Source organism: Castor canadensis, chromosome 19 (genome assembly GCF_047511655.1).
Source record: "Castor canadensis chromosome 19, mCasCan1.hap1v2, whole genome shotgun sequence".
NCBI lineage: Eukaryota > Metazoa > Chordata > Mammalia > Rodentia > Castoridae > Castor > Castor canadensis.
This window is the reverse complement of record NC_133404.1, coordinates 42,382,613-42,395,639: the sequence shown is the minus strand read 5'-3', so window position 1 is coordinate 42,395,639 and position 13,027 is coordinate 42,382,613. Positions and strand designations below refer to the sequence as shown.

The window sequence follows — 13,027 nt, the reverse complement described above, 5'->3', positions numbered from 1 at the left end:
CCACAGCTCAGTTCTTTTTCTTAGTAACAAAGCAATTTAGGAATAACATCTCAATTGTACATTTTTGTCCATGACATAAAAATGGAAGACATCCATTAGCGTCAGGATTTTAACTAGGATAGAAGAACGTCAGCCTCACAAAATGGTGAGAAACAGGTGTGTTTTTATAGAGAATCGAGAAAGGGATTTGTATATTCCCATAATAACACAATTTTGTTGTGGAAACATCTAATCTTTCACTGCTGGTCAAGTGACCCTGTGAACTCTGCATTTTACTTGGGGAGCAGTCTCTTTTATTCAGTCATCTAGGTTTTTGCCATTATCAGCCATTTGTTCATGAAATGATTTTTAAACCAACACAAATATGTTAATAGGAACTGACGTGATTTTTTTCATGATTTCATGGAAAATTTGGAAGATGGCTTAATTTCAGGTTCTCAGTTCTTAGAAGCAACATGGTGCTAAACTGGAGGGAGGGGAGGCTGGGAAGGGAGATGCTATAGTGTACTGCAGGAGTACAGGGCAGTCATGGAGTGTTTTAACAAACTTACTTGGTGGCTGTAGGACTAAAGGAGAAGTTGCTAGAAGTGAGCAGGATGAGAACGTAAGACCTCTACTAGGAGTGCCCTTTTTTGTGTAGCATCTTGTATGTGTGCTTAGTGTTACCACATTCTACTGTCCCCCATTTCTTTTCCTTTTCCCCTGATGCTGGGGATGGATCCAAAGATCATGTGCTGGCTAATCCCATGCTATAGCATAAACCATACTCCCAGCTGCCTCCAGGTTTTGATCAGACATACGCTTGTCTTTGTTATCACTGGAAGGAGTATGAAACACAGAAAAGAGTGAATATAGGTGATGCCTGTGGACCTCTTGGGTTGACAATGAAGCAGTTTTGTTTTATTTATTTATTTTTATTCATTTGTTCACATGTGCATACATTGTTTGGGTAAAGCAGTTTTATATGTATGTGTCTGAGTCAAAATCAGATTAATTATAAACACTGTGATTGGTTTAGTATCACATGAGGTCTGTGTTGATCACCTTCTGAAGGCTCTACCTAGAGTGGCTGTCGGAACGTGGCAGGCACAGAGGCTAAGCTGCCAGAATTCCCCTCTGCTAGTTCTATAGCCACTCGTAACCCGGGTCCCAGGCTCCGGAATACAAATGAGGAGTTAACTGTGCCTATCTAATGGTGCAGTCAAGGTGACAAAGAGAGGAAGTCCACCATTCTTTTCCATTTCTGTTACATGTCAGTCTGTGTTTAGAAGGTGTACACAGAGCAGTGTGTTCTGGTTTAGGATTTGTGGTTTCTTTCCCTCTCATCTGGTCTTTTTCCTGAAAGGTGAATTGGCAGTACTTGCTCAGAGCCTCCTCTTTCATCAGAACACAGCGTTCAAAGCGGGTTCCTCACTTCATTGTACTGGGTGAGGCATTGTTCATCTCCCTTTGGGTGAACAATGATGGAGGAGCATTCCCCCACCCTCATTTTTTGTTTCTCTTGGTACTGGGGTCTGAGGGCCTTGGGCATGGTAGGCAAGAGCTCTAGTACTGAGCTACTGAGCGATGTCCTCAGTTCCCCGCCCCCCCGTCCTTTTATATATATATATATATATATATATATGTCTGTATGGTTTATACCTGCACCTCTCTGAGAAAATGATTAGCATGGGTAAATAGACTCCTGTGTTTTGAGTCTGCACTTGGATTTATTACATGTATGTTTTAAGTTCTGATCAGTTCTGTGAGTGCATTCTGCATGATGCATATTTGTGTTCAGCTGATGCTGAAGTTCATAGATTAGTTGTAAAAACTGTAAACTATTAGGTTTCTAATGGTTCTTATTTCCTGCTTTTGTTAGGTTGTCAGTGTCTTGTTCATGTCGGTGTCTCTAATGGGCCCACTGATCTCTTCTAGGTCATTGACTCTGTTCTGCTTGAGCTGTAGAACCACTTACAAACACAGGGACACACTCGGTCACCTGTGAAATGTTGATTCATGTTTGTCAATAATTACCAGGTTCTAGGTAAACAGTGATGAAAGAGATCCTATTGTTGCATCTTTATGGAGTTTAGAGTCTAGCAGATCTTTTTATTTATTTAAAGAGCAGTGATACATAATACGTACTTTATTCAAAACTCTTAAATCACCTGGATTAAACTTTTACACAAGTAATACAAATTCATTTAAGATTTACTGTCTGAATCATTTTTGTGAGTCTTATTATCACAGGAAGGTAAGTAGAGGTAAAGAGACCTCACTGATAGATCACTGCTATTTACATGTAATTACACATTAGATTTGTGCCACAAATTCCTGTGTGTGTCCACTGCTTTCCCTGTCCTCCTCTTTTCATTGTGTTCTGTGACTTCTCAGGCTGACCTTAGGTCAGAGTAACATGTGCCAGTGTCTCTGTTCTTCGTAAGAGCAGCAGCTGCTCCGGCCATAGCTGGGAGCCCAGCGCCTTTGCATGTTGTGTTTTCCAGTTTGTACCTGTTCAAGCTCGGCCTGGCCCCTCAGATTCAAGACCTGTATGGAAAGGTTGACTTCACAGGTAAGGAGTTACAAACCTGGCAGGAAATGTTTGATTTGTGTGGAAAATAGCATGGAAAGTCAACAGCTCCAGACTTAAACTACCAGGACTTTGAAAAGACAGTGGCCAGGGAGAGGAAAGACAAAGTGACTTGGTTGTCCCCACGTGGTAGGAAATACACGAGACTTGGGATTTCATGCTCTGCTCTCCCTCATGATGTGGACATGATTAGCGAGTCTCAGTTTTCCCATGTCTTTATATGCACATACAAATACTTATTAATATGTAACATGTAAAACATGCTAGCATTTATATCTAACATGAAATGTTCACATGTGGTGAAAAAAGCTTTCCCTTTCCCTTCCAGCAAATTCCTATTGTGGGCAAGTCAGGGTGACAATGGGGAGTGAGGCGGCGCAAAGATGGCAATTTAGAGATTTTGAAGTTTATGCTTCTTTGGGTGTTAGTCCATTTTCATTGCTGTGACAAATACCCACAGCTCGGTAACTTTAACTCACAGTTTTGGAAGCTGAAGTTTCCAGTCTGGCAACTCCATTAGTTAGGGTTCTGGTGAGGAGCTAATGGCAGGAGCACATTTGTGAGAGATCCTATTACTAGGCAGGACCAGAGAACTTGGGTGGGCCAGGCGTGTTCTTTGTATAACAACCCTCAGTGAGAACTAACGCAAGGTCCCACCAGAGCTGAGAATGGTATTGCCTGTGGCCTCAGGACCTTCCACAAAGCCCTTCTCACCTTGAGACACCAAGGGTCAAGTCTAACCACACCCTAAACCGTGCCACCATGAGTGTTTGCTGTACTCAGGCACTTGAGGAGATGGAGGCTGTGGGAGAGAAAGGGGCAAGTGGTAATAGTGGTTAGGCCTGAGACAGAACTGATGATCTTTCAAACTGGTGCTTATTCTCTGGGCCTGGGAGTTTAAAAATTAGTAATAAAGCTTTATCTGTGATACTTTTCGTTCCAGGAAAGTTGTTCACTAGACTTGGGGCAAGGGCCAAGCCTTACCTATTGTTTTCTTTATCATTTGGCTTTCTGCCTTAGAAGTGGAATTGTCAAATAGTAGTGAGTGATTTGGATGGCAAAGACTGAGATAGCTTGTGACTCACTTGTAAGGAACTGCCATAAGGAGTGTTTCCCATCTGGCCTTCTCTCTCTATAGTTGTTTGATGCCTTTATAATAGCAATCGTAGTTTTTAATTGTGTGTTACGTGGCAGGTGTGCATTCAGTGCTCTCTCAGATTCTCCTAAGTCCCTGTTGCAGCCCTAAGATATAGATGCCATCTTGTTCCGTGTTAGAGTTGGGGAGTCTTTTTGCCTCTCTAATTATGAGAAAGTGCGTAATTCACGACCGGGGGTCTTCATTCTCTCCTGCAGAAGAAGAGATCAACAACATGAAGACTGAACTGGAGAAGTACGGGATCCAGATGCCCGCCTTCAGCAAGATTGGGGGCATCCTGGCTAATGAGCTGTCCGTGGACGAAGCCGCGCGTAAGGAGGGCGTTTCTGGTTCACATGGGGGTCTCGTACAATGACCTGGGCAGCAGAAATCTCACCAGCAAGCTGAAGCCTGTAGATGTAGTTTTGAACACTCTCGTCTTCTATTATTTGGAAATAAATTTTGGTTAAAATAAAAGCATTTAGGAAGTAAGGCCTACATTTCCATGCCTTTTTAAGTTTCATTAAAACAAACACGCACAAACCAACAGACAAACACACACAGGCCCCTTCCATCATGGTTCAGATCTATTTTTCTTCATTTTGAGACATGTGGGAGGCCCAGGCTGGAGCTCCAACTCATGATCTGCGTGTTTCAGCCTCCTGAGTGCTGGGACTACTGGTACGAGCTCCCACACCCAGCTTCTTTTTCTTTTTTATGGTATTTAGTAGATAATTAAGGGTAAATACTTTCCATAGCAAGTGTTTCTTGAAGAGTCTCTTATGAACATTTCCCTGTGAGACTGCAATTTCAACATGGAACACAGGCAGCACTGTGGCATGGTCCAGTGGTTTGTGGCATCCTGAAGCCATTCCTCTAGCCCAGTTGTTAGTTCTCTGTGAATGGAAAGGAGACTTTCTCTGTAAGAGGAAGGGTGCAGTGTTGTTCTGTGTGTTCATAGTCCTCTATAATCTCTATGTCTGAGCTCTGATGCTTTTCTTTAGTGCATGCTGCTGTCATCGCTATTAACGAAGCTATTGACCGGAGAATCCCAGCTGACACATTTGCAGCTTTGAAGAACCCCAATGCCATGCTTGTAAATCTTGAAGAGTCCCTGGCATCCACCTACCAGGATGTACTCTACCAGGCCAAGCAAGACAAAATGACAAACGCTAAAAACAGGGTAAAAATGGGGCCTCTCTTCTTTCTACTTAACTTTTTTTCTTAAATTGTTTTCTAAGACTCCACTTTAGAAATCAGGGTCTCACTATGTAACCCAGGCTAGCCTGGAACTGGCTATGTGGTCCAGGCCCAGAGCTGGAATTATGGGTGTGTGCTAACATGCCCAGCCCTGAAGTATAATTTATATACAATGAAATCTACCCATTTTAAGTGTACAGGTTTTGACAAATATTGTGGTGTTTAACCATCACCCCAACGAGTTCCCTTGTGTCTCTTGGCAATCAGTCTCTACCTCCCCACATTCCCACCCCAACTCCAGGCAACTTCACGTTTGTTTCCTATCACTATACTTTATCTTTTCTAGAATTTCATAAAGGTAGAATTACACAGTATGTAGTCTTGAAAGATGCCTTCAGATATTAATATGGCCCTTCTCCTTCCTTGGCTTCTCAGAGGTACAATGTTTGTTTACCATTGTTGTAGGTATGTGGAAGTTAGTTGAGTGATTCTGACTTGAAAAAAAATAAAGCTGAGAATCTCATTTAAGACTTCCCACGACTTTCTTCACCTCTTGAAAATTGTGATTCAGATGTCTCAGTTCTGTGGGAGGTGTTCAGATGGCAAAATGAAGGCAGGCCTACTCTGAGAATATTTTTTTATGCCTCTTCTCATAAAGAGCAGGGATTTTGAGCCCTAAGATAGGTGCCAAATTGGCCTGCAGGCAGGTAGCCACCGCCATGCCCCTGCCTGCATCTCCAGTGAGAGGCTCCGAGATTGGCCTCTGCTTGTGCCCACTCTGTTCCTGTCCTGGGCAAGAATGCAGGTCCTCAGTCCCTCACAGCTCTGCAGGAACCCCTGTGCTGTCATTAATATGGACCTTGTTTCTTGTGTTTTTAGTTAGCCATGTAACACTCTGCTTTGTCCTTTAGAAAGGGTTTTAAGGCACACTGTATTTGTTCTTGGTTTTGGTATGGTCGGGGTCTTCTTAGAGCCCAAGCTGATTTAATTTCACCTTTTACTCATCCTCAGACTGAAAATTCTGACAGAGAAAGGGATGTTTATGAGGAGCTGCTCACTCAAGCTGAAATTCAAGGCAACATAAACAAAGTCAACAGTAAGTATGTTATTTGTTTCAGCTCTTCCTTTTTACAGTGTCGTGTGTCCCGTGCCTGGTTCAATGATCACCATCCTCAGGAAGTCCCTGGTTCCTGCCTCTGCAGCAGCTTCGGGACTGGTCTTTCTGGCTGTCGTTTCACTCTTTCACCCAGTTACACTTTTTAAAAACAATGTGTTTCCCTATTTTTAAAGTAACACATTTTTGGTTTTCTTTTGAAAAATATTTCAAGCTATTTGGAAATATGTAAAAACAGATTAGATTAGATTAGATTTAGATGCCATCATTTAGAAATAACCACTCTTGACATCTTTATATACATCCTTCAAAGTATAATTTAAAAGTGAGATTACAGTTTTTACAGTAGACCCTTGGTACCTGCAGGTTTCTGGTTCAAGGAGCCCACCGTTGAGGAAAAACCATGCAGGCTCGGGATGCATGGAGTTCAGACCTGTACTATGAATGCTGGATTCATTTTTGTTGTTGTTGTTGTACTGGGGTTTGAACTCTGGGGCGTCATGCTTGCTAGGCAGGCACTTTACCATTTAAGTCACTCCGCCAGCCTCTTAGGTGTGCCTGACCTTGAACCACTAGCCTCCTGATCTCTGCTTCCTGAATAGCTAGGATTACGTTAGTGAACCACCAGTGTCCATCCAGTTCATTCATTTTTCCAATTTTTACAAAAGATCTGTCACCTTTCAGTGCATCTCAAAATTTCACTTTATCACTTACCCTGCTTTTTGGCCACCATTTACCTTTTTTGGGAGGTATAGTGTATTTTCATAAAATGAAGGACAAGGAAACATTCAACAGATACACACCATTTAAACACAACTGACAATAATGCTTCAATTAAGCTATGCAATGTGTGCATGGGAATTAAATTTTGTTTTTGAAATTTGTTTTATGTTTTAGTTTTTTAAATTAATTAATTTTTTGCAGTATCAGGGCTTGAACTCAGGGCCTACATGTTGAGCCACTCCACCAGCCCTTTTCTGTGATGGGTTTTTTCGAGATAGGGTCTCTAACTATTTGCCTGGGTTGACTTTGAATCTCGATCCTTCCGATCTCTGCCTCCTGAGTACCTGGGATTATAGGCATGAGCCAGAGCACCTGACATTTTTGGGTTTTTTGACTGCACTTGACAACTACATCCAAGAATAAAGTAGACTTACTGTATGTTGGTTTTTGAGTAAGTGCATGTTGCAGTTTTGAGAGAGAATTTCTCAAAGGTACCGTTTTCATAGACCACTCCTTTGCCACACCTGCACTGGATCCTTACTGCCACAAAATGCAGCTCCCAGCCTAGTTCTTTACATCGTTTTTCATGCATGCAATTCCCTATAGACGCTCATTTGTCTAATTGTTTTCCATCTTCATTTGATTTGTGACTCGTGAAGAGTCTGGCTCTGAAGTGATATTGGCCAGATATTTAGTTGTTGTCCTTTTATTTATTTACTTACTTATTTGGGGTGGGTATTGAGCCAGGGCCTTTGCATGCTAAGCATGGAGAGCACAGTACTGATCTACCAATGAGCTACTGTGCCAGCCCTCCTCCCCGTTAATGACAGTGTGTCAGGCGTGACACCGCGCAGTCATTATGAGGTAATAGGAGATCATGGGTGCACATGGCCTGCCATTAGCAAGTGCTCAGTGAGTGTCAGCAGTATCATCTCTCTTGATCACACAGTCTTCCCCACAGAAATGCCTCGTGCCTCATCTCTACCTAACCCAAGCTATGCATCGTTCTAGGCCCAGCTTGGCTCTCACTTTGGTGCCTGTTCCAGTTCACAGCACTACACTTTCAAATCTCCCACAGCATTTCTCAGCTAAAACCACACAGTTTTTTCTTCATTATCTTTATTTATCTTCTTCATTTCTTCTTTATCTTTATAAACTCCTTCACAGAGAGATTACTTACTCTGCTCCTTTTCCTAGCATCGGTTACATGCACCAGGAGAGCTAATGGTTTGATCTCAACCACTTAGCCCAGACTAGATCTTGTTTTGTTAGGATAGTAACAACACAGTAACAGTAATCGGTGTCCTCATTGCCCATGGGAGACCCAAATTTCTCATTTTGTCAACTCTGTTCTGGCCAGGATTCTTTATATTCTGTTACATTCTGGCTCATTTATTTAGGATAACAACTCTCTCTCTCCCTCATCTCTCTCACCAGATTGTGATTTGAACTTGGTCATGTGCTTGCTAGACAGATGTTCTATCATTTTGAGTCCTGCAGGCTTTAGTTATATTTTTGTTACGGTTCTTTTCCAGGTAGGGTTTCATGTTTTTGCCCAGGGTTGGACTTATACTGTGATCACCGTACTTACTGCCTCTCAGGTAGCTGGGGCCACAAGTGCACACCACCACTGCTGTCTTATTGGTTGAGATGGGGGTCTCACCAACGTTTTGCCTAGGGAAGTGTGATCCTCCAGATCTCTGCCTCCTGAGTAGCTGGGGTTACAGGTGTGAGCCACCTCTTTTGGCAGGATAACAACCTTCTGAGCAAAGTAATAGCTCCTTTCAAATATGGACAGTTTCTTGTGCTGAATTTATGTGAATATTTTAGTCAGCAAATATAAATGGGGGCACCTTAACTTCGCTGTCTGTGTGAGAAGAAAGTCCAGCAGAGTTTTTTATTCCACCAAGGGATTTTTTTCTCCAATATTGTTTGGGATTTTATAATCTTTATTGTTTTACCTTGCTAATTGTCTGGAAATTGTAAACATATAAGGAAAGACCTGTATGTATCTTCTCAGGGTGTTCTCATGTGGTCAGAGGAACAAAATAAAAGAATTCCCTGAAACAGCTCTCAGTGAAGGGGAGAAGGTAGATGTGAAAAGGAATTGTTTCAGGGCAGTTTGATAATAACAAGGTAGCAGAAGCATATGAGGTGCTGGCATTGAGTAAAGACAGCAATGATGCCTTCTGTTTGGAGGTTTGGGTACTTCAGTGTACACAAACATTCACTGGGATCAGGGGAGGTCAGAGGTAAGCGAGGATAAGGCAGCATTCCTTGCAGAGACAGCCTTCCTAATTGTAGAAGGGAGTGTCCTGGAAAGACAGACTAGATAGCATTCTTTGCTAGGGCATGAGAAGCAGTGACGAGGCCATTAACACTGCCCTATAAGGAAGCAGCAGGCTGGACTGGGATGTAGCTCGGTGGTGGGGTGCTTGCCTAGCATGCGTGAAGCCCTGGGTTCGATCCCAGCACCAAAAAAGCAGACAAAAAATTGTTTTAAAAGCAGCAAGCTGATAGTTTAGGAGCTAGGAAAGGTTACTTTGTGTTAAGTAGAATAAGGGGATTAGAGAAAGTGCAATGAGAAACAGTATTTAAACAGTGTCCTAACTTTATCATCTCTGCCACATAAATTCAATAGTGTTCATTTACACCATTACACTTTTAGTGGTAAGTTTGTGCTTCTGGAAAAGTGTGAGTGCCTAGAGCCTTTCATAGCTGAGATTCTGCAGTATAGCCTGGAGAAAGTCTGCTTGCCACCTGGACTTTGTTTCTTCTTTGTCCCCCACTGGTACAAAATCTGCACGAGGACAAGGGTTTTTGTTTTGCTCACTGTGGGCTTGCAGCAGAGAGCAGGATGTTATTGGATATTGTTAGGGAGACCTGCAGCTATGACTTGAGAGTTGCCCCCTTGGTGCAGGCTCAGCAGAGGAGCTGCCGCAAGAACACAGGTCCGGAACAGTTCTCTCGCCTTCTCTTCTGTCATCTTTTAGCCTCACTAATGCTGCTCTCAATGGTTTTCTCTTGGACTGCTGCTTTTGTCTAAGAGCTTATGGTAATTTTCTTTTTTTTAAACTAACAAAATCATTCAAAATTAATAAGCATTGCTATGACTCAGATATTTTGATTTTATTGGTTTCTTTTTGCACTTTGGTAAGATCAGATGTTTGTCCCTGGGCAGGGCTGGGGTAATCCCTTATTTTCTTTTAAAAAGAAGGAAACTAAAAATCCTAAAGTCATTATTCCCTAGTGGTTATAATTTTAAAAAACCCTTAATTCTGAATTCCAACTTAATATCTTATTTTGCAATACATGAAGTGCTTTTGTGTGTATGATTTCATTTACTCTTTATTTATTTATTTATTTTTTAGTGGTTTGAACTCAGGGCCTCACGCTTGCTAGGCAGGTGCTCCATCACTTGAGCCCCTCCTCCAGCCCTGTTTTGTTTTGATGCTAGTGAGGAGGGCGGGAGAGGTGGGTGAACTCAGGGTGGGAGATTTCAAAGGCTTTTGAGACACAGTTGTTGAGAGCTGTAAATAAATTGCGACTGAAGATACTTTGTTTTTCTGTTAGTCCATAAGCATACTCTGGACAAGGACTTGGCCTTTCAGAGGGAATCCAGGCATCGGGTGGTCTGCTTTGTGGCTCTCACACCTGGCTATACCTGGAAGCTTTTCAGTAGACCGGGGGTGGGGCCAGGAGTCTGTGCAGAATCTGATCAATGGCCTGCTGGGACCTTTTAATCCTAAAAGCTTCTGCTTCTGCCATAGTGAAGGCTAAAGGCCGAGTTACATTTCTGTAATCTTCAGCTGAGGTTGCTTTTGGGAAGGAACAGTATTCTACACTATTGTGCTAATGTAGATGTTTGTAAAACTGTTGCCTTCCCCTCCTCCCCACCAGCATTCTCTGCATTAGCGAGTATCGACCTGGCTTTGGAGCAGGGAACAGCGCCTGCCTTGTTCAAGGCTCTGCAGTCACCAGCTCTGGGCCTGCGTGGGCTGCAGCAGCAGAACAGTGACTGGTACTTGAAGCAGCTCCTGAGCGACAGGCAGCAGAAGCGAGAGGTGAGAGAGAGGGGATGCCCCATGGAACCCCCAAGACTCCCATGCCAGTGGTAAAGACATTTATTGGCCTTTTTATTCCTAACAGAAATTCTGTCTTTATATAAATTAGTTTTTAAAAAATCTTCAGGTGAAGGGCACATTATCTTCAGCCCTCTTTTGCTTTTAGAACTGTGAAATAACGGTCACCACTCCCACCCTTCACTTTATCCCCTTGCCTCCCCAAGAAAAAGCCTTTGGGGGCAAACCTGAATTTTTTTTACATTCTTTCATTCTTTGGGAATTTCCACTTTTGAGGGATCAGAAGGAGTGATAGAGGGTGAATTTGATCACAGTACATTATAGGCATGTATGGAAATATCACAATGGAACCCCTCTGTATAACTAATATTTGTTAATAAAAAGAAAAACTATTGAAAGTGCCATTTAGGAGGAAAACGAAATTTCCATTTAAAAATTCTTTCCTGCTGGTTTGTCTGGCACTGGGAAAGTACTTGATGTTCAGGAATAGACATTTGTGAGACTATACTTTGTGGTGTTTTTCCCAGAACAAATATGAAGTCTTTCTCTTTTTGTCTAAACAGGAGTGAGAATATATTTTACAAATTCCCAGTATATATTGGTCAAGAGTAAGCAACATTAATGTGCTAATGATTCCATAAACATTTTGTCTAGAACATTTTGATGCTTTTTACAGAATACTGTTACAAAATATAGTGGCATCTGGAAAGTCTCTCTACCCCAGGTTTGGCAAGGGCCTAGGTCTAGCCAGGCTGCCGCTGTGGCTGCATGTGTCCTGCAGCTTACACTGTCTGCTACTCCCTGTTCCTTGTGACTGCTGTTAGGATATGAGGACTATCAGAGCTGCAGGCAGAGGCATGAGTAATCGTCTCTAAATGTTCTTTGCTTTTCTCAGCGTGGTCAGGCTGACCCCCTGCAGAAGGAGGAGGTGCAGTCCAGTGTGGACGCTGCCAACAGTGCTGCCCAGCAGTATCAGAGAAGTAAGTGCTCTCAGGAGGGGGACCTTGTGGCTTAATGTCATTGAAGGTTAGAGTTGCCATCTCCCCCGCCCGCCAACCCCCCTCCCACCCCCAAAACCTACTAGCCAGCTAGTACTTGTGCTCTGCTGATTCTAAGAGTGGGACTGGAGTCTGTGCAGACTCATTTTGGCTAGTAAGCACTTGATGGTTGGCTTAGGGAGCTAGTTGGAGAAGGGGACCTAAGATTGGTGAGATTTGGATAGTGAAAAAAGAATGTGGAACAATAAGGGAGACAGAAGTGGGAGCAGAGGTGCAGATGCTGGAGGATATGCTAGAGGAACAGTGGCTACAAGAAAGTTTTGGGCTAAGTGGTATAGATGAAGTGTTGGAAGATCTGGGAAGCTTCCAATGGTGGCCCAAGAAGCTGCTAGGTAAGCTCCAGGGAAGGTAGAGTTAGCTGTCTTAGGCAGAGAAGAGTGGTGGCCTATGGGATGTGAATGGGGTGGAAAGGGAAGGTGGTCTACTTTATTGAGATGGCTTGCATACCTTAAAAAGTTGACCCTTTTTAAAGGTGAAAGTCCACTTTGAACTTCATGGCCAGTATCGTATCTACACCACGTTAACTTTCTTTGGTGAAAAGTGGCGCCTCTGCCACAAGGCTCCTATGCCTGCTACATTCTGACCTCCCATTTCCTACGCAGGGTTGGCCGCAGTGGCAGCCATCAATGCTGCCATCCAGAAGGGTGTTGCTGAGAAGACTGTGCTGGAGCTGATGAATCCCGAAGCCCAGCTGCCACAGGTGTATCCATTTGCGGCTGATCTGTATCAGAAGGAGCTGGCCACCCTGCAGCAGCAGAGTCCTGAAGTAAGTCAACTGAGCCTGCCCTGCTTGTGAGCAAAGCGGGATGCAAGTGAGTTTAATACCCACGTCATGGGCAGAGCACCTTTCCAGAAACTGGGCTTTCTTTCAGAACTTGTGACTCCCCTGGTATTGAGAATATCTTTCCTCACTGTTTTTTCTCTCCCTTTCTGTGCAGCACAGCCTCACCCATCCGGAGCTCTCTGTTGCTGTGGAGATGCTGTCATCAGTGGCCCTTATAAACAGGGCCTTGGAGTCGGGAGACATGAGCACCGTATGGAAGCAGTTGAGCAGCTCAGTTACAGGCCTCACCAATGTCGAGGAAGAAAACTGTCAGAGGTGGGCGCATTGTGTCCTATGTCGGCTCTCTTGTTTGCTTTATG

The 13,027-nt window shown here is 43.3% G+C and overlaps 1 protein-coding gene across 1 annotated transcript in view; it reads left to right on the top strand.

Annotated features, from left to right (window-relative positions):
- Iqgap1 (IQ motif containing GTPase activating protein 1) overlaps nt 1–13,027 on the top strand; it is a 94,581-nt gene that overhangs the window by 41,460 nt on the left and 40,094 nt on the right. The window contains exons 6-13 of the mRNA XM_020179972.2: nt 2,487–2,554; nt 3,926–4,039; nt 4,712–4,890; nt 5,919–6,003; nt 10,645–10,808; nt 11,722–11,806; nt 12,487–12,650; nt 12,823–12,983. Of these exons, the coding sequence (XP_020035561.2) occupies nt 2,487–2,554; nt 3,926–4,039; nt 4,712–4,890; nt 5,919–6,003; nt 10,645–10,808; nt 11,722–11,806; nt 12,487–12,650; nt 12,823–12,983 (1,020 nt within the window). The remainder of the gene's footprint in view (nt 1–2,486; nt 2,555–3,925; nt 4,040–4,711; nt 4,891–5,918; nt 6,004–10,644; nt 10,809–11,721; nt 11,807–12,486; nt 12,651–12,822; nt 12,984–13,027) is intronic.